The sequence below is a fragment of the Rattus rattus genome, chromosome 1, assembly GCF_011064425.1.
Source record: "Rattus rattus isolate New Zealand chromosome 1, Rrattus_CSIRO_v1, whole genome shotgun sequence".
Classification (NCBI taxonomy): Eukaryota; Metazoa; Chordata; class Mammalia; order Rodentia; family Muridae; genus Rattus; species Rattus rattus.
The window spans coordinates 130,636,559-130,663,580 of record NC_046154.1 but is presented as its reverse complement, the minus strand read 5'-3'; the positions used below and the strand labels follow the sequence as shown (position 1 = coordinate 130,663,580).

Here is a 27,022-nt window from a genome sequence, read left to right as displayed (position 1 = left end):
TATTTTGGAGATCAAAGATGGGTAGAAAAGACTCTTCCACTACCAAACTTCCTGTTGATCAGTACAGAAAGCAAATTGGTAAGCAATGAGGTTCTGTAATAGAAACTAAAAAAGAGACAGTCAATTAAAAAAATCCACTTCCTATAATGTATATGACTCACAGAAAAACATGAGTAAGGAAGTACCTTAAAGTCTTTAGGAGGAAAAGCAAATGTAAAAGTGCTTCCTACAAAGGACCTACTTCATGTATTTGCTTTTTCAAGTGCTTTTGGCATTTTATGAATTGAATAAAAGCAAAATTAATATTGTTATTTTATAAATAAATGCTGCTTTACAGTACTTTTTATATTACCTTCTAATAAGTTATCCCTTTATAATCATTCAGATATTTAGTTTCATTGTCTCCCATTGCAGTGACTTATATTTTCAGAGTACCTCATTAAACTATGCTGAATAAATACAAATGCAGTGTCACATGGAGAGCTGAGCTTAGAAAGAAAGAAAGGGCAATTCCCAGGAGCCATAAGTAAAGACTTACCGGAGACAAGATGCAAGGCTTTGTAAATTAAAGTTCCAGGCACATCTTCAGATAGTGTAAGAACCCTTGGCCAAGATGGCCATCTACAGAAGATAACACATCTAGGGAGAGAGCAGGAAGCAGCTTGCTCGTGAACACATGCTTCTTTTCTATGTGTCCACAAAGTATTTGCTTACAGAATACTCATGCACTAGGCAGTACACAAAGAGAAATCTAAGATTTTAGAGAGCTTGTAGCCTAGGGATACATTTTTTTAAAAAACAGTGTAATAAAGTAGAGATCAGAAGCTAAACAACAACTTGTCAACATACCACTATCTTCCTCTTCTCTCTACCTCTACCCGTTCTTATTTAAACAGAAATGTAATGAATTAATAAGACCTCCTTACATAATTGTAGAATAAAAAATTTCAGTGGATTCAGATACAATAGGTCAACTAACTGTTAATAATACGCATCTACATTATAATATTTACAAAGCATGCAACTCCATAAATTTAAATAATTACAAAAACATACAAATTTAAAAACAAAAATAAGAGTGCATAGGCCAATGAATAAATTTTTGTGTTTTGTATTATATATAACTTTATAAAACTACAAATATTTATGTATACATACATACACATATCAATATCAGGTGGCTATAGTAAATACAAATATCAGTTATTCCATATAATGGCCACTTAACTCTATCGGTCAGTTGTCTGTTGACCATGATACAATATTATTAAATGTAGCCGGTATATCTCTAGATGCCACAGCTTTGCACTTTTGGACTTGAATATTCCCGTTTCTGTCCTTCAACTTGGATAAGAACCAAAGACGTCCATCTCTTCTTTTCTAAATCCTTTTCTTTTTGAGATCATACTGTAATCACAGCATTTCTCCTTTACTTTTGCCCCTTCCAAATTCCCTATTTCCGCTATTCTACTTAAAGTTCATGGCCTCTTTTTTTTTAATTTATTGTTGTTATATAGATATTACTTCTCTTTTTAAAAATTTTTATTGAGTATTTTTATTTACATTTCAAATGTTATCACCTTTCCCAACCCACCCACCAATGTTTTCCTGCCTCCCCACCCTGACATTCTCCTACACTGGGGGATCCAGCCTTGGCAGGACCAAGGACTTCTCCTCCCTTGGTGCCCAACAAGGCCATCCTCTGCTACATATGCAGCTGGAGCCATGGCTCTTTGAATGGTGGTTTAGTCCCTGGGAGCTCTGGTTGGTTGGTATTGTTGTTTTTATGCAATTCCAAATGCCATCAGCTCCTTCAATCCTTTCTCTAACTCCTCCAATGGGTACCCCGTTCTCAGTTCAATGATGGGCTGCAAGCATTCGCCTCTGTATTTGTCATGCTCTGGCAGAGCCTCTCCGGAGACAGGTTTATTAGGCTCCTGTCGGCATCCACTTCTTGAAATTAGCAATATTGTCTATGTTTGGTGGCTCTATGTATATGGGCTGGATCCCCAAGTGGGGCAGGCTCTGAATGGCCCTTCCTTCAGTTTCTGCTCCCTTAACCCAGTTGATTCAAGTTATCAGGCTGTGGGCAAAATTAAGTAAGATTCTTTGGCAGAAGACAACTTGAATGGCCTCTATTTCATTTCACATATTGTATTTGTTGATTGAACTTCATGGTCTGGACCTCCACTCACCACTAGCTAACCAAGAATTGTCAGTCAAGCTCTATCACAACATTATAGGGCACTTCTTGCCTGCAGATCCAAAAGTTTTTACATTCTTCGCACAAGTTAGTTCCAAAGGCACCAAAACAAATGATCAGGTTCATCATAGTCATAACCCTTCTCCTGGTACCAATTTTCTGTTACTTCCTCTCATCACAGTTGGGTCAAAATGTCTGACAAAAGCAATTTAAGGAAGGAGAGGTACATTTTGGGTTCTGGTTCACGAGATGTATTCTAGTCTGTGTGAGAAGGCATATTGATGGGGCTGAGAAGCAGCTGGTCAAACTGTTCCCATAGGCAGAAGCAAAGAGAAATGAATACTGCTCAAGTCTCATTCTCTTATTCAGGCAAAAAGCCCAAGCAATGGTATGTAGCCACACAGTTCATTGTAGGTATCCCTCTTCAGCTAAACATTGTTGGAAACATCTTCTCAGACAAACCCAAAGGTATAATTCTCTAGTAATTCCAAATCTAGGTGAATTGACAAGTTAAAATAACCTCAACAGTTTGGATGAATATAATTTGGTCAGTGTGAATGATATTTTGAGTGTAGTGTCAAATTTCCTTTTCTACTAATTTGTAGATGATCTTAGCAAATATTTTCTCATGAATATGAGGCATCATTTTTTGCTTTGTAATGTCTTTGTTTAGCTTCAGAATATAAGTTAAACTCTCTTGAAAATGACGTGATCTCTCTAATATATTTTGGAAGAGTTTATGAAGAATGTTCTTTTCTAAATGTCTGGTAGAATTCATCTGTACTGGCATCTGGTACTAGGATGCTTTTAGTCAGGAAATCTCTGATTACTAATTCAGTATCTTTATTTATTATTTGTCTTTTTAGGTTTTCTATTTATATTTGATTCCTTCTTGGTTCCATGAGCTGAAACAGTGTTTCTAGGAATATACCCATGTTTATATAAATACTTCCATTTCTTCTAGTTATTTAGCTCGTTGGTATATAATTATTCATGATAGCCTGTTACAGGCTTTTATGTTTGAGTTTACACGCTCTCCTCATTTTGATATTTGTTCACTTTGTTTCAGTCTAGAAAAATTCATAATCTCTTTTGTTAATGTTCTTCCTATTGTATTTTGGTCCATATATCATGCATCTAGTATTTATTATTTCCTTCATTGTGCTAACTTAATTTATTGTTACATAATTTTTGAGCACTTCGGATTGATTAGTAGAAATTATTTTTTTTCAATTCAGGTAGTTATTAGTTTATATATCACTCTGTATTAGCCCATTGCTGCTTTAACAAAACCGAACTAAAGCCAGTAGTATGTGAAGAAGAAATGTTCAGGGGACTACCCACTGGCTGGCATATCACATATGCCTCTTCGGTGTGACTTAATGTCATCATGTGTCATGTAGAAACCGAGAAAAACCCTAAGTTGGCTCAGTCTATGTTTCTGCTCTTAGTCACCAGTCCCACTATGTCCTATCCTGATGATCCTGCCTGACCCTAATTACCTCCAAGCATTAGCTACATTTGGGTTGTTTATTACATTTCAGCATGAATTTTGAAAAAGGCATTCAAACTTGGGCAACTACTTTTGCAGCATGCAATTAATTTGTTCATTTTCAGGTCACAAAATTGGTGAATATTTAAGTTGGTTACTTGTTTTCACATCATATTTGTGAATTCCCATTTGACTTGCTGGTGTGTGATTCCATTGTATACAGTAATGATATGTTGACTGAGTTTAGTTTTCTTTCTTGTGTTTGATAAAATTCGTCATGTGCCCTAGCATGTGATACATCCTGGAAAATGTAAGCATGCACTTAGAACTGTGTAATCTGTTAATACAGAATTAGATACTCTATATTCACCTATGAGATGTATTATCTAATTTTACTCTTTCTATATTGGTGATCAATCTATAAAAAGCTGCATATTGTCAATAAATTATTTTCTAATCATAGCGATCTCTTGAGTTTCATGATTAGTTTGTCTATTATTAATCCATGTATTAGTATCTGTCTCTGTCTACCAATCAGTCTGTCTATCTATCTCACACATACATACAGATATATATGCTTTTATGTGTATGTACTTTAAAGTTTAGAGGATACAAAATATATCTTCTTAATCCACATATTTCAGAGTTGATGGAGTCAGCTAAGCTCAGAATGGAAAATTTTTCCCTGACTTTAACATGAGTATGGTTTTTCATTTTCACCCATTTTGTAAAGAATACAGCATTATATAGGCTTTGTACTGCATTGGGGACTCTAAGAAACAGAGGTGTTTTGAGGTCTATATGTTAGCTCTACGCTAGCAGCTTATGTAGATAGCATCTGAGTTTTCTTGGACATGAGCCTCTACAGAAGGTCTTGAAACCATCTTCTAAAGACAAAGGAACATTTATAATTACTATATCCATTTCTTAAATTAACTCAGTTATAATACCATTGTTACTCTTTTATTTACCACAGTTTTTATAAGGTTTGTTTTGTCAGATGTAAGCCTAGGTGCTTCTGTGCTTGTTGGCTGACTGGTACTAGAGTTCTCTCTGTGTGTCTCTCCCTGTGTCTCTGTTTCTGTCTCTGTCTCCTCTCTCTCTCTCTCCCTCTTTCTCCCTCTCTCCCTCTTCCCCTCCCTCCGCCTCACTCTTCAATATCCTTTCTGTTTCTGTAATGACACAGCCTATGTATCATTAAATCTAAAGTGAATCTCATCTTGAATGAATTTAATTGTGTCTTTTAAAATTCTTCTCAGCTATTTGTTTCTTTATTGGTACATTTAATGCATTTACATTTAAAATAATTGTCAATAGAACATGAATTACTTTTGCCATTTTGTTGGTTTCAATTTTTAAGTTTTTTCCTCCCTTGCTGTTTCTTTGCAATTTGATGGTTCTTTAATGCTATAAAGTCTTTCCCTTTTCTGTGTCTACTGTTGATGTTTGGTTCTAATTGCTAAGAAGCTTACATGAAACAGAATAGTCCAGCTAAGGCTGGTAACAACAAAGTGCATACAAAGCTGGAAGAGTGGGTTTTTTTTTTGTGTTATCAGGTTTTGCTAAATACTTTTGTTGTGTAGTCAATCTTGCACTAACATCCTCTCTGCTGTTGAAAGAAAACTACTATCTTACATTTAGATATAGTACTGCTCATCTAAGATTTTTCAGATCTCTTTTTATATATATATATATATATATATATATATATATATATTCCACTGTTCAAGAAAGAATTAAAACGTCCCAAAATGATGTATTTTTACAATACCTTTTTGTCACTTAATATGTGAAAATTAATGTTTATTTTTTATTTTGTTTCCCCATTTGTCTTTTAATGACTTAAAAAATATTTTAAAAGTTTTTTGTGGGTTGGGTTTTTAGCTCAGTGGTAGAGCGCTTGCCCAGCAAACAAAAGGCCCTGGGTTCCATCCTCAGCTCGGAAAAAAAAAAAAAAAAGAAAAAAAGGCAAAAGGCAAAAAAAAGTTTTTTTTGTTTATTTTCTGAGCCTTTTTTTTTAATGTAGTATTGATAACTTCCTTCTACCTTTTGTCTAATTCTCAATCATCTTTTTACCTGGACTTTAAATTTTTGATTTTATGTTTTTATATATAGTCCTCAAAATGTTTATTTTGGGATAAACAAATTTAATTTGTAGCTGTAAATGGAAGTTCTTTATTATTGAGCTTAAAAATTATATTCAGCTAAAGTTAATGTTCTCTATTGGTTTGCACCCTATTCAACAGCTCTGTAATATTTGGACTACATCTTTTCTTTCATAAGTATTTAATTTCTTTCTTTCTTGGGATTTTTTTATATTTTCTGTTTTTATTTCTTTCACATTGGATTTACTGAAATGTAATGTTTATCAATTTTGAAATCATACTGAGTGTTCTTATTTCTCATATGGGACTAGTGTTTGCATCTATTCAATTTAATATTCTTAAAGGCAGATGCTCTTATTTATTTGTATCCATACTGATGTCACAGAAGAACTTAATAAAGACTTGCTTAAATATCTTCAATTTCTTAGTTTTAGATTATAATTTCTCCCTTCTCTTTCCTCCCTGCAAACCCTTCCCTTCTACCCCTCATTGCTGATTTTCAAATTCATAATCTCTTTTTCATTAATTGCTGTTACATACACATATGTACAAGTATGTGCACATGTATTTCTAAATGTTACCTGTGCAGTCTATGGAGTGTTGCTTGTGTGTATGACTTTAGGTCTGAGCATTGTTATTGGCAAACAAGTTGGTGGAGGAGACATGGCCTTCTGCCCTCGGCACCTTTCAGTTACCTGCAGAACTCTATGAAGGGCTGACGTCTCTCTCCTGGGCTTTCAACGTCCACTTTGGAATGTCTAGTGTTCTTGTCCCTGTAACTTGTTAAAAGATATAGTTGGTATAGTTACGTAACTCTTCTGAAATATCTTATTTTCTCATGCTTATCCATTTTTTGTTTTATTTTCCTTTAGTACCATAAATCTTAGTGCTTGTTTATTGATATGGTATTAGTAGATGATGTGGTCTTTGAAATCTATGATAGCTGTCAGTATGTTCTACCTACCACTGGGAATTGTTCTAATTATCTCTGTAACATCATTAAACTAAATGTTTGGCCCATGTTTATGTGTTTAGGGATTAGTTTACCAGGTTGCTTGCTGTAATCCAGATGTCTGTATAATTTTGAAAAAAATGATTTTTTTATTTTAAGTTTTGTGTTTATTTTTACACTCCAGATTTTATTCCTCTCCTGGTCCACCCTCCAACTCTTCTGCTTCCTATACCTCCTCCCCTCTCTGTCTCAATGAAGATGTCCCATGCCCCACCCACCTGACCGACCTCTAAACTTCCTGGGACCTCCAGTTTCTTGAGGATTAGGTGCATCTTCTTTGACTGAACCCAGTCCAAGAGTTCTCTGCTGTATGTGTTGGGGACCTCATCTCAGCCGCCTGGTTGGTGATCCAGTGTCAGACATCTCAGGGGTTCAGGTTAACTTAGACTGCTGGTCCTCCTACAGAGTTGCCCTCCTCCTCAGCTTCTTCCAGGTTTTCCCTAATTCAACAGAGGGGTCAGCAGCTTCTGTTCATTGGTCGGGTGCACATATCTGCATCTGACTCTTTCAACTGCTTGTTGGGTCTTTTGGAGGGTGGTCATGATAGGTCCCTTTTTTGTGAGTGCCCCAAAGCATCAGTAATGGTGTCAAGTTTTGGGGCCTCCCCTTGAGCTGGATCCCACTTTGGACCTGCCACCAGGTCTTTTCTCAGGCTCTTCTCCATTTCTATCCCTGAATTTCTTTCAGACAGGAAGAATTAGAGCCCACCTCCAGCAGAAAGACAGCATCAAGCGAGGGTTGAGGTTGCTATCCCACAGTCAAAACTCTGACCCATAATTCTTCCTGTCTGAAAAAAGTGACTTTTTAAAGTTTTACTATTATATTACCTTTATCTTTTAAAAAGCACATGGCATCATTTTAAGTGACTGACAACAGCTAATTTTGTATATCCTTACAGATCAATGTTTCTAATTGTTTTACATTATGTAGTAATTCCACCAACTTGGTTATTATTCTAAGTATACATTTTCTTATGAGTATTTATAAGTTGGTTTATCTTTAAGACATCAAAATACAAAGGTTTTACTTACCTGGACACTAGAGTTTTCTATAGATACTCTGAGAAAGACTGTTGAGTTTGCTTTTGTAGTGTAATTTTTGCAGCTACATGGTGTTTGTAATACAGTAAAGATATCTTACAGCAGTTCAATGGCAGTTTGGAAATTATGTAACAAATTGTCTTGGCCTTACATTTACTTCTGATAGTATAAGAAACAATTATATAATACTTTTGAGTTGAATAAAAGAGGAGGTATTTGAAGCAGTTGAAAATTACTCTAAAAGGTTGAAGGCAAGATAAAAGTCTTTACTGTTGATTAGCAAATATTATTTGTCAGTGCTGCAAATAACTCATCTCCCAATAATTCATTTGAGTAATTAAATTTAGATTGCAAATTTTTCTTTTCAAATATTTTGACTGTTATCTCTCTTCTTTTCTATTGTATCTTAATTGGTGTGGTCTATATAAATGGACAATAAATTATATATCTTTGTTATAGAGATCAGACAGTGAATAGAGCTTGGTATTCATCCCAGACAGAATTATGATGGAATGCATTTGAAAGATTAAAGGACTGAATTTACTTTTTTTTCTAATTAAAGGCAATTAAAGATTTGCGGACACAAATAAAAGACAATGAATTAAGGAAGTCCATTTGCAGGTGAAAGGCTCTGCCTTTGAAGCAGAACCAGCTGCATTCTCATGGAGAATATAACCGTTTAGGAAGCTTTTCTGCATGCGCCCGTTTGATAGCATAATGGAGTTATAAGCAGCTTAGGCGGCATTCAGAAAAGAGAGAGCATTAATGCTGAAAGCAGTGGAGGCTGAGGAAGAGCAGTGCTGCTGTGTGATGATAGTGAACATGGCCACTGTGGAGCGGAGAGAGGAGCTGCAGGCTCATGGAAAGATGACCATTTACAAAACAGTAGCCAGGCAGTCATGGGATAACCAGCCTGAGCAACCAAGTCAGCCCAATGATAAAGACACAACGGGGGGAGAACCAAAGGCAACTGTTTGCTTTTTGGTTTGTTTTTTATTAAACTAAGGAAATTCCTACTTGTAATATTAAAGCATGAATTACTTTAAATAGGAAATAATTGCTTACATATAGATGATATATTAATTTAAAGCATCATATAAATTGTGATATCCTTTGCTAAAACAATGTGATATGGTGAATGAATATCGATAACTAGTATACTATTAAAATGTATGATTTTTACTAAATATATTTTATATGTGTTTTCAGTATATATGTGTTATATTCATTTAAATATTTGTTACTTTTATGGAAAATGCTTGCTTTTAGACAAATTTTAATATTACTGAATATATAAAAACATTTTCAGTAATATTTATTAAATTTTGATAATATCGTACAATATGATTTGATCACATTTACCTCCCTAATGTCTCTGAGATCTGCTTTCTCTGTCTTCATCTCCCTACCTACCAGGTTTCTTCTGTATCCTCCATTTCTTAATCTCTGTATATTAACCAGTTGTAGGTCTGTATATGCCATATTTAATCTCTGTACATTGACCAGTTGTGGTTCTGTATCCGCCATTCCTTAATCTCTGTACCTCAACCAGTCGAGGGTCTTTATGTTAATTTTATGTTAATTGTCATCTACTGAAAAAAGAAGCCTCTTTGATGAGTGTTGATAGATACACTATCTATGGGTATATCCATTTAACAGAATAATAGTCTTGGCTTCATTCCAAATGCCTATAATCTATTTATCCACAGGTTCTTGGCTCCATTAACAGTGCCAGGTATGGTTGCTATCTAAAAGAGCTGGTCCTAGATTCGTGCAGAAAGTTATTGGTGACTTCCATAACATTTATGCCACTATTGCCTCAATGGGCATATCTTTAAGTATAAATAATGAAATTATGTCAGTTGTAGAAAAAATGGAGCTGAAGATTATATTAAGCAAAATAAGTAAGGCTTAGACAAAGATCATTGTTTCTTCCTGTACAGAACCTAGATTAGTCCAAGTACACACATACCCATATAACTACACACACTCACACACACACACACACACACACACACACACACATACACACACACATCAGACACACACATACACACACATCAGACACATGATTTTTTGAAAGAGTATCATAAGAGCAAACAAGATAGCTAAGAGAGAAAGATACTTGCCAACAAGCCTAGCAACTTCAGTTTGATCCCCAGTATCAACATAGTAGAATAAGAGAAATTACTCCAGAGATCTGTCATTTGACTTCCACACATGAACACACTCATGTAAACACACACAAGGAATAAGTGAAGAAACCCAGTTTTTAACATATCAGAATTAAATTGCAGAAATGAAGTATAATTCAAGTGATAAGAAATAGAGTTGGGAAGAAAATTATTATATAATTATTATTGAGTACACAGATAATGCATACAGTGTTCTGAAGTGCATATAGTATGTGAAGTAATTGACAAAATATCTTTGGAAGAAAGAATTAATCTTGCCTCCTAGTTTCCAGTATGGCAGTCTACAATCTTTTCATTCTTGCCCTTGACAGCAGGATGAGTAAGAGAGGCTTACTCATCTACTGGCTCACAGAAATCAGACAAAAGACAAGGTCTAGGGACTAGGTCTAACCTTGGAAAGCTTGTCTCCAGTGACCTACCACCTCCAGGTATGTTCAACCCTCTAAAGTGTCCATCACCCCCCAAAGACATGGCCAGAGGAGAGCCAAGCCTTCACTGCACTTCGTATCTAAATCATAAGGGAGCAGATGACAGAAGTTTCAGCCTGGCTTCTTCCACAAATATGATAAGTATGTTCATGATATAAGTATACATGATAAATATATATATTTAACATATGAGCTGGCAACCTATACCTAAAAACAGGGAATCTTGTGCTAACACAAATCTCACTATGATTATCTTCATTGTCTTGAATTATTAGTTTATGGTTCCCTATATATAACTTAAGTAACTGTCTTGGAAATACTTGGGACATTTATTTCTGTTTACTCACTGTTATAGGTGCTTGAAGATTGAATCTAGGGCCTCATGAATGCTAAATACATATGTAATCACTGTGTTACTCTATCCATTCCTATTGCATTATGGCATGTCCAGAAACAAATGCAAGCTTAATACTTTACATGAAAAAATATAGATTATCTAATTTGGATATTTAAATACAAGTACTCTAAACATAAGGGACTTCGGTGTATTACAGTTTTTACAGCCATTAAGGAGAAAGACTTCTGTCTTAAAGCCATAGGAGTATCGATTTCCTATACATTTGAAACCCACATCTATAACTATAGTATAAGGATATGAACACAGGAGGATTGTTGCCCTGAGTTCTAGAACAACATGGTCTACATAGCAAGACATTGTCAGAGAACAAAAAGATTCAAGCTTTAAAAGTTCTTGCCCATAATAGAAGTGTAGCCTGAGTCTGAAGACCTTAGAAGAGACCTTGTAAGTGCTGTCATTGCAAACTGCTTTGTGCAATGTATGCTCTTGTGTGTCATGGACCAGAAGGGGAATGGAAAATTAATGCCAGATGTGCTGCTTGGAAATGTGCCAGCTGTATATTAATTTTAATAACATCTACTATAAATACACGTTTAGATGTTCACATTAACCTCAATGATAATCTAAAAGTTTTGTTTCATAAAAGATTATAGGTGGGAGAGAGTAACTTAACCAATGGTTTCATGGCACTGAAGCTGAATGGTAAATTCTTACTGTTACACGACTCTAATGTCAATCTGCCATGTGTTATGACAACATTATATAAAATAGTGCACATTATCGATGAGTCGTATTGTTTGAAACCATCGTTCATTCTTATCTTTTCTCTTTTTTAGCATGTAGAAGATGAGTAGGAATGTCGTCTTCCTGCTCGTCTCTGAGACTTTCACATTTATTTTTAGATTTTTCCTTAGGAATGTGCTTGGTAACCCTGAGTGGAGGACTGTATCGCCATGTTCATCGTTCTGAGCTGTTTATATCCCAGCAGGAATAATGACAAGAATAACCTGACTGTTGAGATGTGAAATCAGAATGAACACTTGTCAAGCTTTCTCCTCTCTCTCTTTTTTCAGCAAAATTAAATGTTACTAATTTAAAATGGGTTAGAGTCATGTTTCTCTGTAAATTATTTATTCCTTGATTTAAACTTAGAACATTTGATATGCGTTTTCTTTTACGATTGACTCATTTCTGAATCACTAAACCCCACCAACAAAAACAAGTGATTAAGTTTCTGTTGTTAGATTCAGAGCCGCCGCACGGCAGCAGGGTGAACCACACGCTCTTGCTTTAAGAACTAACACACAGCTCTGCAGGCAGAGAAGCACTTGTATGTGTAATGAACTCTACCCCACCGTAGAACTCTTCATTGCTATCCATTTGCCTCACTCCTCCGCCATTTCTACTTCTAAAGATCTATATGAAAGTTTAAAGGTACTTTTGAATCATTAGTAGACACATTAAGAAGCAGATTTATTTCACATTAAATTTTTATGATATACTTTAGATCAACTGCTTTCCGATTTGCTTGCATGTGAGGAAGATGTGGAGTTAGAGAGAGTCACAGTATCATTTAAAGGAGGGAAGTGTGTGCATGAGCTCTGGAAATGGACCACTGAGAGGACAGGGGCTGAGGTGAGAATGGGAGCATATAGAGTAAAGATTGGAAATTACCTCTATTGTCATGTGACCATTGCTCAGAAACAAATCTCAGTTTCACACGTAATGTGACTCCCATATATTTCTTTGAGAGTTTTTTTTTGAATACACGTTTTCTTGATAAACCTTTTGTTGTGAAATCTACTTTTGCCCCCCTGAGGCTGAGCGATGTTTCTTTTGTGGCTTGTCAGTAGGGTCACCAGATGGTACACCAAAACCAAAAATGATCTGACATGGACTCAGTGTTGCTTGTTTCTTGGCTGTGAAGTGTGGTAATGAAGACTGAGTGTCACATCTAAATGTCACTGTTTGCCACTGTACGTAGTCAGGTCTGTGTGTCCTCAGGGGAGGAAATGAAAGTAAAGGATGTATTTTATTCTAATGAACTTAGGGAACAGAAAGTCGGTTGTTTATAGGTTCTTTTTGTAGTCTTAGAGAAAAACAACCGAATATTTCTTTTTTTCCCATTTTTATTGAATTGGGTATTTCTTATTTACATTTCAATTGTTATTCCCTTTCCCGGTTTCCAGGCCAAGATCCCCCTAGCCCCTCCCACTCCCCTTCTATATGGGCTTCCCCTCTCCATCCTCCCCCCATTACCAGCCTCCCCCAAAGAATCCCATTCACTGGGGGTTCAGTCTTAGCAGGACCCAGGGCTTCCCCTTCCACTGGTGCTCCTACTAGGATATTCATTGCTACCTATGAGGTCAGAGTCCAGGGTCAGTCCATGTATAGTCTTTGGGTAGTGGCTTAGTTCCTGGAAGCTCTGGTTGCTTGGCATTGTTGTTCATAAGGGGTCTCGAGCCCCTTCAAGCTCTTCCAGTTCTTTCTCTGATTCCTTCAACGGGGGTCCCATTCTCGGTTCAGTGGTTTGCTGCTGGCATTCGCCTCTGTATTTGCCTTATTCCAGCTGTGTCTCTCAGGAGAGATCTACATCAGTCAGCCTGTACCTCTTTGCTTCATTCATTTTATCTAGTTTGGTGGCTGTATATGTATGGGCCATATGTGGGGCGGGATGTGAATGGGCATTCCTTCAGTCTCTGTACTAAACTTTGCCTCCCTATCCCCTCCTAAGGGTATTCTTGTTCCCCTTTAAAAGAAGGAATGAAGTATCCTCATTTTGGTCAGTCTTCTTGAGTTTCATGTGTTTGGTGTATCTTGGGTAATTTCGACCATTTGGGCTAATAGCCACTTATCAATGAGTGCATACCATGTGTGTTTTTCTGTGATTGGGTTACCTCACTCAGGATGATATTTTCCAGTTCCATCCATTTGCCTATGAATTCCATAAAGTGATTGTTTTTGATAGCTGAGTAGTATTCCATTGTGTAGATGTACCACATTTTCTGTATCCATTCCTCTGTTGAAGGGCATCTGGGTTCTTTCCAGCTTATGGCTATTATAAATAAGGCTGCTATGAACATAGTGGAGCATGTGTCTTTTTTATATGTTGGGGCATCTTTTGGGTATATGCCCAAGAGAGGTATAGCTGGATCCTCAGGCAGTTCAATGTCCAATTTGATGAGGAACCTCCAGACAGATTTCCAGAATGGTTGTACCAGTCTGCAATCCCACCAACAATGGAGTAGTGTTCCTCTTTCTCTACATCCTCGCCAGCATTTGCTGTCACCAGAGTTTTTGATCATAGCCAATGTGACAGGTGTGAGGTAGAATCTCAGGGTTGTTTTGATTTGCATTTCCCTTATGACTGAAGATCTTGAACATTTCTTTAGGTGTTTCTCAGCATTCAATATTCCTCAGCTGTGAATTCTTTGTTTAACTTTGAACCCCATTTTTAATAGGGTTGTCTCCATGAAGTCTAACTTCATGACTTCTTTGTATATTTTGGATATAAGCACTCTATCAGACTTGGATTGGAAAAGATCTTTTCCCAATCTGTTGGTTGACATTTTGTCCTGACAACAGTGTCCTTTGCCTTACAGAAGCTTTGTAGCTTTATGAGATCCCAATTGTCGATTCCTGATCTTAGAGCATAAACCTTTGGTATTTTGTTTGGGAAATTTTCTCCAGTGCCCATGTGTTCGAGATGCTTCCCCACTTTTTCTTCTATTAGTTTGAGTGTATCTGGTTTGATGTGGAGGTCCTGGATCCACTTGGACTTAAGCTTTGTACAGGGTGATAAGCATGGATCGATCTGCATTCTTCTACATGCTGACCTCCAGCTGAACCAGCACCATTTGATGAAAATGCTGTCTTTTTCCCATTGGATGGTTTTGGCTCCTTTGTCAAAAATCAAGTGACCTATGTGTGTGAGTTCATTTCTGGGTCTGCAATTCTGTTCTACTTGTCTATCTGTCTGTCTCTGTACCAATACCATGCAGTTTTTATCACTATTGCTCTGTAATACTGCTTGAGTTCAGGGATAGTGATTCCCTCGGAAGTTCTTTTATTTTTGAGGATAGTTTTAGCTTTCCTGGGTTTTTGTTATTCCAGATGAATTTGCAAATTGTTCTGTCTAACTCTCTGGAGAATTGGATTAAAATTTTGATAGGGAATGCATTGAATCTGCAGATTGTTTTGGTAAAATGGCCATCTTTTACTATATTTATCCTGCCAGTCCATGACCATAGGAGATCTTTCCATCTTCTGAGATCTTCTTCAATTTCTTTCTTCAGAGGTTTGAAGTTCTTATCATACAGATCTTTCACTTGCTTGGTTAAAGTCACACCTAGATATTTTATATTATTTGGGACTATCATGAATGGTGTCATTTCCCTAATTACTTTCTCGGCTTGTTTCTCTTTTGTGTAGAGGAAGGCTACTGATTTATTTGAGTTAATTTTATACCTAGTCACTTTGCTGATGGTGTTTATCAGCTTTAGTAGTTCTCTGGTGGAACTTTTGGGATCACTTAAATATACTATCATATCAATGGCAAATAGTGATATTTTGACTTCTTCCTTTCCAAACTGTATCCCTTTGATCTCCTTTTGTTGTCTGATTGCTCTGGCTAGGACTTCAAGAACTATATTGAATAAGTAGGGAGAGAGTGGGAGACCTTGTCTAGTCCCTGGTTTTAGTAGGATTTTTTCAAGTTTCTCTCCGTTTAGTTTAATATTAGCTACTGGTTTGCTGTATATGGCTTTTACTATGTTACGTATGGGCATTGAAATCCTGTTCTTTCCAGGACTTTTATCATGAAGGGGTGTTAAATTTTGTCAAATGCTTTTTTGGCATTTAATGAAATGATCATGTGTTTTTTATCTTTCAGTATGTTTATATAGTGGATTACATTGATTGTTTTCCATATATTAAACCACCCCTGCATACCTGGGATGAAAACTACTTGATCATGATGGACAATTGTTTTGATGTGCTCTTGTATTCGGTTTGTAAGAATTTATTGAATATTTTGTGTCGATATTCATAAGGGTAATTGGTCTGAAATTCTCTTTCTTTGTTGGGTCTTTGTGTGGTTTAGGTATAAGAGTAATTGTGGATTCATAGAAGGAATTCGGTAGTGCTCCATCTGTTTCAATTTTGTGGAATAGTTTGGATAGTATTGGTATGAGGTCTTCTATGAAGGTCTGATGGAATTCTGCACTGAACCCATCTGGACCTGGGCTCTTTTTGGTTGGGAGACCTTTAATTACTTCGTCTATTTCCTTAGGAGTTATGGGGTTGTTTAACTGGTTTATCTGTTCCTGATTTAACTTCGGTACCTGGTATCTGTCTAGGAAATTGTCCATTTCCTGTAGATTTTCAAGTTTTGTTGAATATAGGCTTTTATAAAAAGATCTGATGATTTTTTTGAATTTCCTCTGAATCTGTAGTTATGTCTCCCTTTTCATTTCTGATTTTGTTAATTTGGACACACTCTCTGTGTCCTCTCGTTAGTCTGGCTAAGGGTTTATCTACCTTGTTGATCTTCTCAAAGAACCAGCTTTTGGTTCTGTTGATTCTTTGTATAGTCCTTTTTGTTTCTACTTGGTTGATTTCAGCTCTGAGTTTGATTATTTCCTGCCTTGTACTCCTCCTGGGTGTATTTGCTTCTTTTTGTTCTAGAGCTTTTAGGTGTGATGTCAAGCTGCTGACATATGCTCTCTCCTGTTTCTTTCTGCAGGCAGTCAGAGCTATGAGTTTTCCTCTTAGCACTGCTTTCATTGTGTCCTGTAAGTTTGGGTATATTGCACCTTCATTTTCATTAAATTCTATGAAGTCTTTAATTTTTTTCTTTATTTCTTCCCTGACCAGGTTATCATTGAGTAGAGCATTATTCAACTTCCGTATATATTTGGGCGTTCTTCCCTTATTGGTATTGAAGACCAGCTTTATCCTGTGGTGGTCTGATAGGACACAAGGGATTATTTCTATCTTTCTGTATGTATTAAGGCCTGTTTTATGACTGATTATATGGTCAATTTTGGAGAAAGTAGCATGAGGTGGTGAGAAGAAGGTATATCCTTTTGTTTTAGGATAGAATGTTCTATAAATATCTGTTAAGTCCATTTGGTTCATGACTTCTCTTAGTCTGTCTATGTCTCTGTTTAATTTTTGTTTCTATGATCTATTCATTGATGAGAGTGGGGTGTTGAAATCTCCTACTATTATTGTGTGAGGTGCAATGTGTGTTTTGAGCTTTAGTAAGGTTTCTTTTATGTATGTAGGTGCCCTTGTGTTTGGAGCATAGATTTGGACTGAGAGTTCATCTTGGTGGATTTTTCCTTTGATGAATATGAAGTGTCCTTCCTTATCTTTTTTGATGACTTTTGGTTGAAAATTGATTTTATTCAATATGAGAATATTAGTTGTTTTCCAGCCTTTCACTCTGAGGTAGTGTCTGTCTTTGTCTCTGACATGTATTTCCTGTAGGCAGCAGAATGCTGGGTCCTCATGGCATATCCAGTTTGTTAATCTATGTCTTTTTATTGGAGAACTGAGTCCATTGATGTTGAGAGATATTAAGGAATAGTGATTGTTGCTTCCTGTTATATTCATATTTGGATGTGAGGTTATATTTGTGTGCTTTTCTTCTCTTTGTTTTGTTGCAAAACAATTAGTTTCTTGCTTTTTCTAGGGTGTAGCTTGCCTCCTTGTGTTGGGCTTTACCAAATATTATCTTTAGTTGGGCTGGATTTGTAGAAAAATATTGTGTAAATTTGGTTTTTTCATGGAATATCTTGGTTTCCATCTATGGATAATTGAGAGTTTTGCTGGATACAGTAACTTGGGCTGGCATTTGTGTTCTCTTAGGTTCTGTATGACATCTGTCCAGTATCTTCTGGCTTTCATAGTCTCTGGTAAGAAGTCTGGTGTAATTCTGATAGGTCTGCCTTTATATGTTACTTGACCTTTTTCCCTCATGGCTTTTAATATTCTTTCTTTGTTTTGTGCATTTAGTGCTTTGACTATTATGTGATAGGAGGAGTTTCTTTTCTAGTCCAATGTATTTGGAGTTCTGTAGGCTTCTTGTATGTTCATGGGCGTCTCTTTCTTTAGGTTAGGGAAGTTTTCTTCTATGATTTTGTTGAAGATATTTACTGTTCCTTTGAATTAGGAGTCTTCATTCTCTTCTATACCTATTATTAGGTTTGATCTTCTCATTGTGTCCTAGATTTCCTGTAAGTTTTGGGCCAGTAACTTTTTTTCTGTTTAACATTATCTTTGACGATAATTTCTTTGGAATGTCGATGATTTCTTTGGAATCTTCTGCTCCTGATATTCTCTCTTCTACCTCTTTTATTCTGTTGGTGATGCTTGTATCTATGACTCCTTGTCTCTTCCTTTGGTTTTCTATATTCAGGGTTTTCTCCCTTTGTGTTTCCTTTATTGTTTCTATTTCCATTTTCAATTCCTTCACCTGTTTGATTGTGTTTTCCTGTAGTTCTTTCAGTGATTTTTCTGTTTCCTCTCTAAGGTCTTATACTTATTTACTTGTTTTTTTCCTGCATTTCTCTAAGGGAGTTCTTTATGTCTTTCTTGAAGTCCTCCATCATCATGATCAAATGTGATTTTAAATCTAGAGCTTGCTTTTCTGATGTGTTTGGATATTTAGTGTTTCCTTTAGTGGGAGAATTGAGCTCTGATGATGTCATGTACTCTTGCTTTCTGTTGCTTGGGTTCCTGTGCTTGCCTCTCACCATCAGGTTGTCTCTGGTGTTATTTGTTCTACTATTTCTGAGAATGGCTTGACCATCCTATAGGCCTGTGTTTCAGGAATGCTGTAGACATTTTTTCCTGTTTTCTTTCAGCCAGTTATGGGAACAGAATTTTCTGCTCTCAGACATGTACTCAGTTGTTCCTGTCCACTGGCTTTCAGCTGTCCCTGTGGGAGGGAACCAAAAGGGCCTGCCCCTACTTCTCCTAGTTCCCTGTGGGCAGGGGTACCAAAATGGGCTAGGTGTTTTCCTCTAGAATCAGAAATGTGGTCAGAGAGTAGTCTCCTCTGGTTTCCCAGGTGTATGTACCCCTCTCATGTCTAGTTCTCTCTCTCACAGGATTTGAATACAGGGAACTGTTTGACCAGATCCTTTCAGATCTGGGCGCTCTCTGGACCACAGGGCTCCTACAGCTTGACTGCCGCAATCTTCCTGTGCCCAGAGGCACTCTACAGTTTCCTATTGGGCCAAGGATGTGGGCAAAGGTGGGCAGAAGTGGTGATCTCTCCTGCCCTGGTGTCTCAGGATTGTCCACACTTCTGGGTGGTCCACACTCTCTCCCACAGGGTTTGGGAGCAGGGAGCTCCCAATATTTCTTAAATTAATCATTTGAATATTTAATGTATCTACAATATAATAAATTTATCAGGAGTTATTTTATAATTGCTAAAACAAAGTTAACTTTACAACATAATGTGATATATAATTATGTGTTTATTATTTATCAGTGCCTTTATTTCCAAAAGATGCACTTACTCTGACTATCTTACTGTCTAAAAGTTTAAAGTTGTAATTTTGCTTTGACATGCTTTGCACTTTGAATCAAGATGTCTGTCAGAGACTTCTTCCTAAAAGAGTAAAAGGACATATTGATTTTAGCGATGTTTATGCTAATCTCAACTGTGAATGTGCATGTCGTTCTCTATCTATGCTTTTCTTTATGTCAACATTCTTAGACATTTCATAGGTGACTGAATTTTTCATTGTACATAAATATAATTCATTGTCTGAAACTACTTCTTTCTAGGTAAACAAGATTATAAAAAAACCAAACCTATTCTACGAGCAACCAAACTAAAAGCAGAAGCAAAGAAAACAGCTATCGGCATAAAGGTATGCTTCTGTGTGATAAAGTTATGATTTGATGTGTGCATGCCAGTTCCTTTGACACAACTGAATTGTATTAGTGTTGAATTCTGAACATCCTAAGCTAGGAGAAATCTCAATAAAATATCCAACGTGAGGGGTTTTGTAAATAATTTACTTATTTCTTTACCATCTTTTGAGGACTCTTAAAAGGAATAATTAAAGTGTATAACATAAACAGTAAATAGAAAGTAAGTTATTGCTAAATTTATTATTCTAGCTGCTATTACTATTGTTCAAACATTTCAGTCATGTGTCTTCATCAGATTTTGGGACTTTGAGTAAATTTCCCCTACAAAATTGTTTACGTTACTGTTGTAATATCTCTGTTGTTTTATTGTCTCCAGTACTCTGTATAATGAAATTCTAATGACATTCTCAAAGTTGTCCTTTTGGTAAACCAGTGTTTATCTGCTTAGGTGAGATAATTGCAACTGAGGATGATGTCAGCAGATACTGGTTCACTGTGCTAGCAAAGCCAACGTCATCATCTTCACTATTATTCTCATCAAATGTTCACCCAGGACTTAGAATGAAGTAGCTGGGTAGGAGAGGACACTTGGAAATAAAACTATCAAATGTGTAAAGTAAAAATGACCAATTCAAATATTTTATTTAAATATTAAACTGTTAAAAGAAGATTTGGGTTTTCATCTGGCAGATAAAAAATCAATTTTTCTAAGTTATAGCTTATAACAAATGCCAAGGTATTACCAGCAAGCTGTAACAGCTGTTCAGCTGCCAGATGATATATTTGGTTATCTTCCAGAACTTGCTATTATGATCATGAAGCACTGCCTTCCTTTTGCTTCTGATTGCTGATGTTGACCCAGCTTTACTGAGTACTATGCTGTTTGCACAGCACAGTTTCCTCAGTTGGCACTCTGATGTAGGTTTTAATGATAAAATAATGTTTCGTTTAAAAGAAAAGCTTACTTTATATTTTTTTCAAATACACATGAAGTTGCATTCATTTATAAAAGACACTATGGTACGAATTTTTCAAAAGCAATGCTAAGCATTTATTTTCTGTTTGGTCTCATGGTGATTTGAATCTTGTAGTAGGAACAATTTTCACATTGTCCCCCAAGGAAACAGTTAATAATCTTTTTTGTTTCATAATATGCTAGGCATTTTTAAAAGGAAATACTAATATAACAAAATATATTCCTAACATAGTTTAATGAATAGTTAAATATTAAAATTTGTAGAACAATATAGCCATTTATGTATTTTATACCACATTTTTATACACACCCCTCATTTAGTTTGCTTTTATACTTTTGTTTCGGAATACTTAGAAGAAATCACTGTGCTCTGATTATAAGTTAAAGTCCAGTGCACACTACTATTAGCTACTATCTGCTTCAAAATCTATGATGAGTGACTTTCTCTTAGCTTTGCCTCACAATATAAAGTATGTATTAAAAGTATGTAATACAGATATATTTTAACGATCTAACATATCATTCTGATTGCTAAGTCTAGAGAATAAAAAACTATTATTTTCCTTGCATAAATCTGTGTCTGCAGCCATTACTGTGGTATGAAACTTTTAAGAATCAGAACCATGACGGTGTCTTGCACTTTGAATGTAGCATAGTGATTAGTTTGCCCCATCAAACTTTGAGTACCTTGTCATTTTGGCATAGGATTTTAAATAACAGAGTTTCAATCAGCAATTGTCTTTTAATGTGTTTTAATTTCCCCGGTGAGTGATTTTATCTATATTGATAATGTCAAATAAGTAACTGAGGACTAATGAACATCAAACATGTTTAACTCTGATCCAGGTGAAACACGATGTCCATAATGTTACGTTACTACTTGCCTACTTTTGAGTGAGTTATGTCCCTAGAAACTATGAACAGTTCCACAGAATAGAAAAAATGCCAATGGCTACAAAACTAAGCATACAATGAAGACCCTGAGGTCTCATCCCTCTGGCTCTCCCTATGGCTGGGGGTGATCTAAGCCTGAGAAGCTGTATTTGGGGCTGGAGGCTATCATTTACCTCAGAGCTGTCCACAGAGCTGACTGTACAGGGCAAGCAGTACAGAGCTTTGTTCTGGCCAGGCTGACGGCTTCTGTGACTGTTAAGTGACAGGGAAAACTCAAACTTAGCTGTGTCTGGTTTGGATAAAGAAGACTTCCCATGAGTGTTTGTCAGGGCCTTCCTGACTTCAGCTGACCTTGTGTCATGGAGCCATTGCGATATAATGCAAAGTGCTCTTGCATTTGCTATCGAGTTAGTACTGTGGATATTCATGACTTAAAGTCTTGAAACTGTCCCAGTTTTAATAAGCTTACTACCAAAGTCATATAAGCATCACTTGATCCAGTGTGTCTGAGAAATCACTCTGAGCTATTACAATATTGTAGAATCTATGGAAGGTGGTGAGCAAGGCATGGTGTTCTTGAAAAGAGTGTACAGGAAATCCCCTCCAGATTGAGTCACCATGTTAAACCAAAGTACCCTGGCCCCTGAGATGGAAAGAGATGGGAAGTAGGGCACTGACCAAGTAAGGCTTCTGCTGCCTAGCTAGACATGCCCAGCAGAGTAATAGAAAATGTTCTGGAAGGAAACTAGTTCAGCTTAATACAGGAATATATCATGTTGAGTAGAATTCACTTCTAATTTAGAAATCACTCTTATTTTTTATGCTTCATAAGTATGAATCAGTATCATAATTTAAGACATAAAACGGCCGCGTGTGGCACTGAAAGGTATTTCTACAAACAACGTTCATAGTAGGTTGTTTTTCAAATAGAAGATTAATTTTCCACCATTAAAATTAATTTTTACTTCTTTTATTAAAAGTGAATTTTTATATGGTATATTCTGATTATTGTTTCCCCTCCCCCAAATCTTCTGAGATCCTCCACACCTCCCTCCCATCCAAATCCACACCCTTAGCCAAACAGGCATTTAAATAATTATAATAATAGTAATAATAATATAAAACAAAACTAAACAAACTGTAATAGGAACAAACCACTAAGGAGAAGAAAAAGAGGCAAAGAAAAAGCATGGGATACGCATGGATGCAGACACACATACGTACATATCACTAAAATTCTTACACAATACAGATACCTGTGTTTCCCAACATGAAAAAGGAAACAAATCTTTGTTTGCTAATTTTAAAAGTCTATTAGAAAAACATAGTCATCACAAAGGAGTAAGGATAGAAAACTTAGCTTCTCCACATAAATAAAATATTCAGTGTCAAGCAGATCCTGCCAGCATCCCTTTGGGATGAACAGCTTGAAATGTTGTTTGTTCTTTTTGTTATTTCGGGTTCAAATCTGAATAGCAGCCAAGACTTGGAAAGGGAGTCACATGCCTACAGGTGTCTAAGGTTATGGTCACAGCCTCCGCCAATCTAAAAGCTTTATTTCAAGATTTGATCGTGGCATAAAACTTCAAAACAGTCACCCTCCACAGTGCTTGCCTCTGTGAAAATGCATTTTTAAGTAAACTGTTAGAGACATTGTCCACCGTGATTTTTAACTCATCTGCATTTGCATTGAAGGAAAGGGGCCTTTCTATATACATAATCTTTGCTTTCTACGGCCAACCCTCTTCTTACTACCTGTGAATATCCTGAACTCATTTATGAGGGAATGGCGGGTTGCCTTAAGAACAGTGGATGGGAAAGCAGTCATTAAGAATGATTACCAGTAAGATGAGAAACAGGGTCTTGATTCGAGAATAAAAAGTCATTCTTTGGTTGAGCTTATGTAAGCGACGGCTGCTGTTGATCAATCCTGTTGTCCACTTTACAGAGCAGATGGGGTTGGTGGCTGTGTCACTTGTTTATTACATCCTCTTAAAATTAGTGGCCGTTTACCCAGATGGGCCTGGGGGCACAGCTGTGGATAGGAGACAGTAAATGAAACCTGTCTGATGCCTCCTTGCCCTTTAGAGATGTCAAAGTGTTCCAGCTGTAACAAAGAAAATTTCACTTTCGTTTGACAGTACATTGATGTATGATATTTTAAAAATCAAGTCACACAAAATTTGTTGACATGGGTTTTTTATTAATATTTATTCTCATACTTTGGATATTTAAATAAATGTAATCAAGCATCGGAAAATCTGTACATAATGTCTATTCATATTTTCAACATTCACCTGAAATTTCATGTTGGGTATACATCAGATCCATTTTAATGTTTTTTAAAGTTTATTAGGTGGCACATGTTGAATTATTTATTTTACATTCATATGAAATGTAAAATATATTCATACAAATGCAAATGAATTGCTTCCCCATGAAACAAAGCAAGGTAAGCAGTGTGATGCAAAGGTGGAAATCAGTCGGTATTCTAGAGCCTTCTGGGTCATGGACTGACTCTCTTCTTTCTTCCTGTGCAGTAAAATAACATGTTAATATTGAGAAAAGTACTTTTCAGAACATATACACACACACACGCACACACACACACACACATATTTTGAAGGAAATGTGGCTTTATTGTATATTAAATTTTATCCACTATTTAATACCAATGATTAATAAAATTAACATCAAAATACCAAGGTAGCATATAATCCCTGTCTTACAAGCAAAAGTGAATCACACTAGTTTATGTCTTATGAGCTCAGGGTTCACTCTTGTTCCCCACTCTACAATTTACAGATTTTAGGGCTCTAAAAAGCAGATATGTGGCTAAGCATGTTGGCATAACCCTACAATCCCAGGGCTCCAACTGCAGTCTGAAGAAGGACGAACAGGAGCTGGAGGCCAGGGTCAGCCATTTACCAAGTTAGAGGTCAGTTTATCTTAAAAAGGTAGAAACAAACAAACAAACAAAAATGAGGGATGTGGAGGGGAGGAAACAGAGAAGAGGGAAAAGAAGCGAAGCTTAATACAGTGCAGAGAGTGGAGGATGTGGAACTGAGCAGGGAAGGATGTAAGCAAAGGGGAGGGGAGAATCTATAATTCCATAATAATACCAAAAATAAATGTGAATGGCTATGTTTGTATAGCATCTATCTCCTGAAATCAATTATCATGGATGTTTCATTGCAATAGAAAATAGTGATAATTTGTAAAATATCTTCTGTTAAATTACATCACTAATGAATAACATAATAGTTAAAAAACAGTAACGTGTACTCAGAGAACAACTGGAATATAGAAGCATAAACTTCACTGAATGCACTTAAAATTTTGAATGTCAAGGTTAAGAAGATATATTAAAACAATAAATTTAAATTGTACCCCTAGAAAAATCATAATAGAAACACCATACACACTATGAACTTGCTGTTTATGGAGAATAGATTAATAATTGATAAGTAGAGAGCTGTTATTATCCTACACCAATAGCACAGGCTATGTATGTGCTGAAGCTGACCTCTTCATCTACTCAGGTTTCCCGTTTTCTCTTCCCCAGGAGGTTGGCCTCATGCTCGCAGCTATACTGGCCCTCTTACTGGCTTTCTATGCTTTCTTTTACCTCCGACTGTCCACGAATATTGACGCTGATCTGGACCCAGATGAAGACTAGCTGAGCAGGAATCAGAAAAGGAAAAGAACTAAGTCTGATATGAGCATCTTTGGGGACAAATACATTGCAATTTCCAACACTAGAACAGTTCGAAAATTTGCTTCTTGGTACTGTCAGTCAGTTTGCAGAATTATCTTTGTGCTTAATGGCATAGGGTATCAGAAAAAGACCTTACCCAGCAATCCGGGATCATGTATCTATTTGATACTTTATAAATCTCTCTGCCCTGGCAGATATCCTCTTCAGGGTACCGTTTAACAAGATGGAAACATTTTTTTTTCAGATTTCTTTCCAATTTACATGTACAACTCCATCGGTTACAAGTCACTAAACCTATTATATCCTATGTATTTTGTAAGAAAAATATATATTGCCATTTGCAGAAGCATACTCAAAATCATATTCAGAATCCAAGAAGGAGCAGAAAGTGATAGGAAATTTCTAATTTACAAAGAAGCATGCTTTCTCTGCAGACATATTTTATGTCATTAGGGAGACTATCTGCACATACATCTACAGTAATCTTTTCCTTCCCGCCAACTGTTCGTGCACATGTGCTGCGTCAGAAATGGCACCTGCATGACAGAAGCTCAAAGAGTCACATATGTCCCTAAAGTGGAGTTCCTCGTCTCCTGGGCTGCCTGAACTGGTGTAAATAGAAAGTTCAGCTGATCTTGATTTTAATTAACTTATTACACCATTAATATAAAGTTGGGATTCTATATTAATTATGTTGTTCTGGCTGCCTGCAGTATCAGTTTGCCCCTCATTTAGGGAGCTGTGTAACAATCTGCCATCTAATCGTGCAGGGTTTTCTACGCTGCAGAATTAGCAGGGGCGTACGTACATCGAATTATTTTATTGGCTCGTTTCTTAAATGTGAGCATTACAAAGTTTTTTATCGCATTTTGTCTCTTGTGAATTAATTATGACTCTGTAGAGAAAAATAAACAATAGAAAAATATGTCACATTTTACCTTTATGTGTAGTTCTTTTTGTAAATGTTTTCTATGTATTTTGTGGTTTAGTGTAATGACTATTCAATATTTTTATTGGTAACCAGAATTTTAACAAAACTGTAAAGTACACACGCACACAAAGCCTAGAACTACATATATATATATATATATATTCCTATATGTACTTAAGTATATAATACATTCTTGTTAGCTCCTATCTGATATAAAGATGCAGAGAAAACAACTATTTTGAAATAGGTATGGACTTTAAGACTGTACATTCACTTTATGAAAAAACTAAAAATGATTCTAAGGTCATTTCTTTCTGCACTTGCCAGGAGATGGACGCTCTAATAAATACTCAAGGAGTAAATCAGGTTTTCAGCATGGTTTCTAAAGGAACAGATATTCTTTGGTACTTTTGCAAAAAAAAAAGAAAAGAAAAAAGAAAAGAAAAAAAAACCAGTATGTCAGTGTAGCATTTGTTCTGTAGAAATTTTTAAGTAGCATGATGTATTTCATCAGTGTGAAACAGCCAAAGGTTCCAATATCCTCACATATTATTTATGCCAAACATCTGAGGGCAAAATGTGGCCAGAGTTATTTGCTGGATTCTTCCTTTGAACTCACAGGCTCAAGAGAGGGAACGAGAGCTCTTGCACACTCACCACAGAGGACTCATCCAAGTGGCATTTTTAGGAAAGGTTGCAGCATTTTATGCCATGTGGTCTGTCTGTTCGCGAAGTGGGAGGCAGGGGAATATCCAAGCTGGCATTTTGGATTTGA

At 36.3% G+C, this 27,022-nt stretch overlaps 1 protein-coding gene across 1 annotated transcript; it reads left to right on the top strand.

Moving 5' to 3' along the window:
• Window positions 1-26,253, top strand: Triqk (triple QxxK/R motif containing). Its single transcript, XM_032905703.1, has 3 exons — window positions 1-78; window positions 19,639-19,724; window positions 25,164-26,253. Exons 1-3 carry the CDS (start codon window positions 18-20, stop codon window positions 25,275-25,277), a joined length of 261 nt encoding a protein of 86 aa, XP_032761594.1. The 5' UTR covers window positions 1-17; the 3' UTR covers window positions 25,278-26,253.
• The last annotated feature ends 769 nt before the right edge of the window (window positions 26,254-27,022 follow it).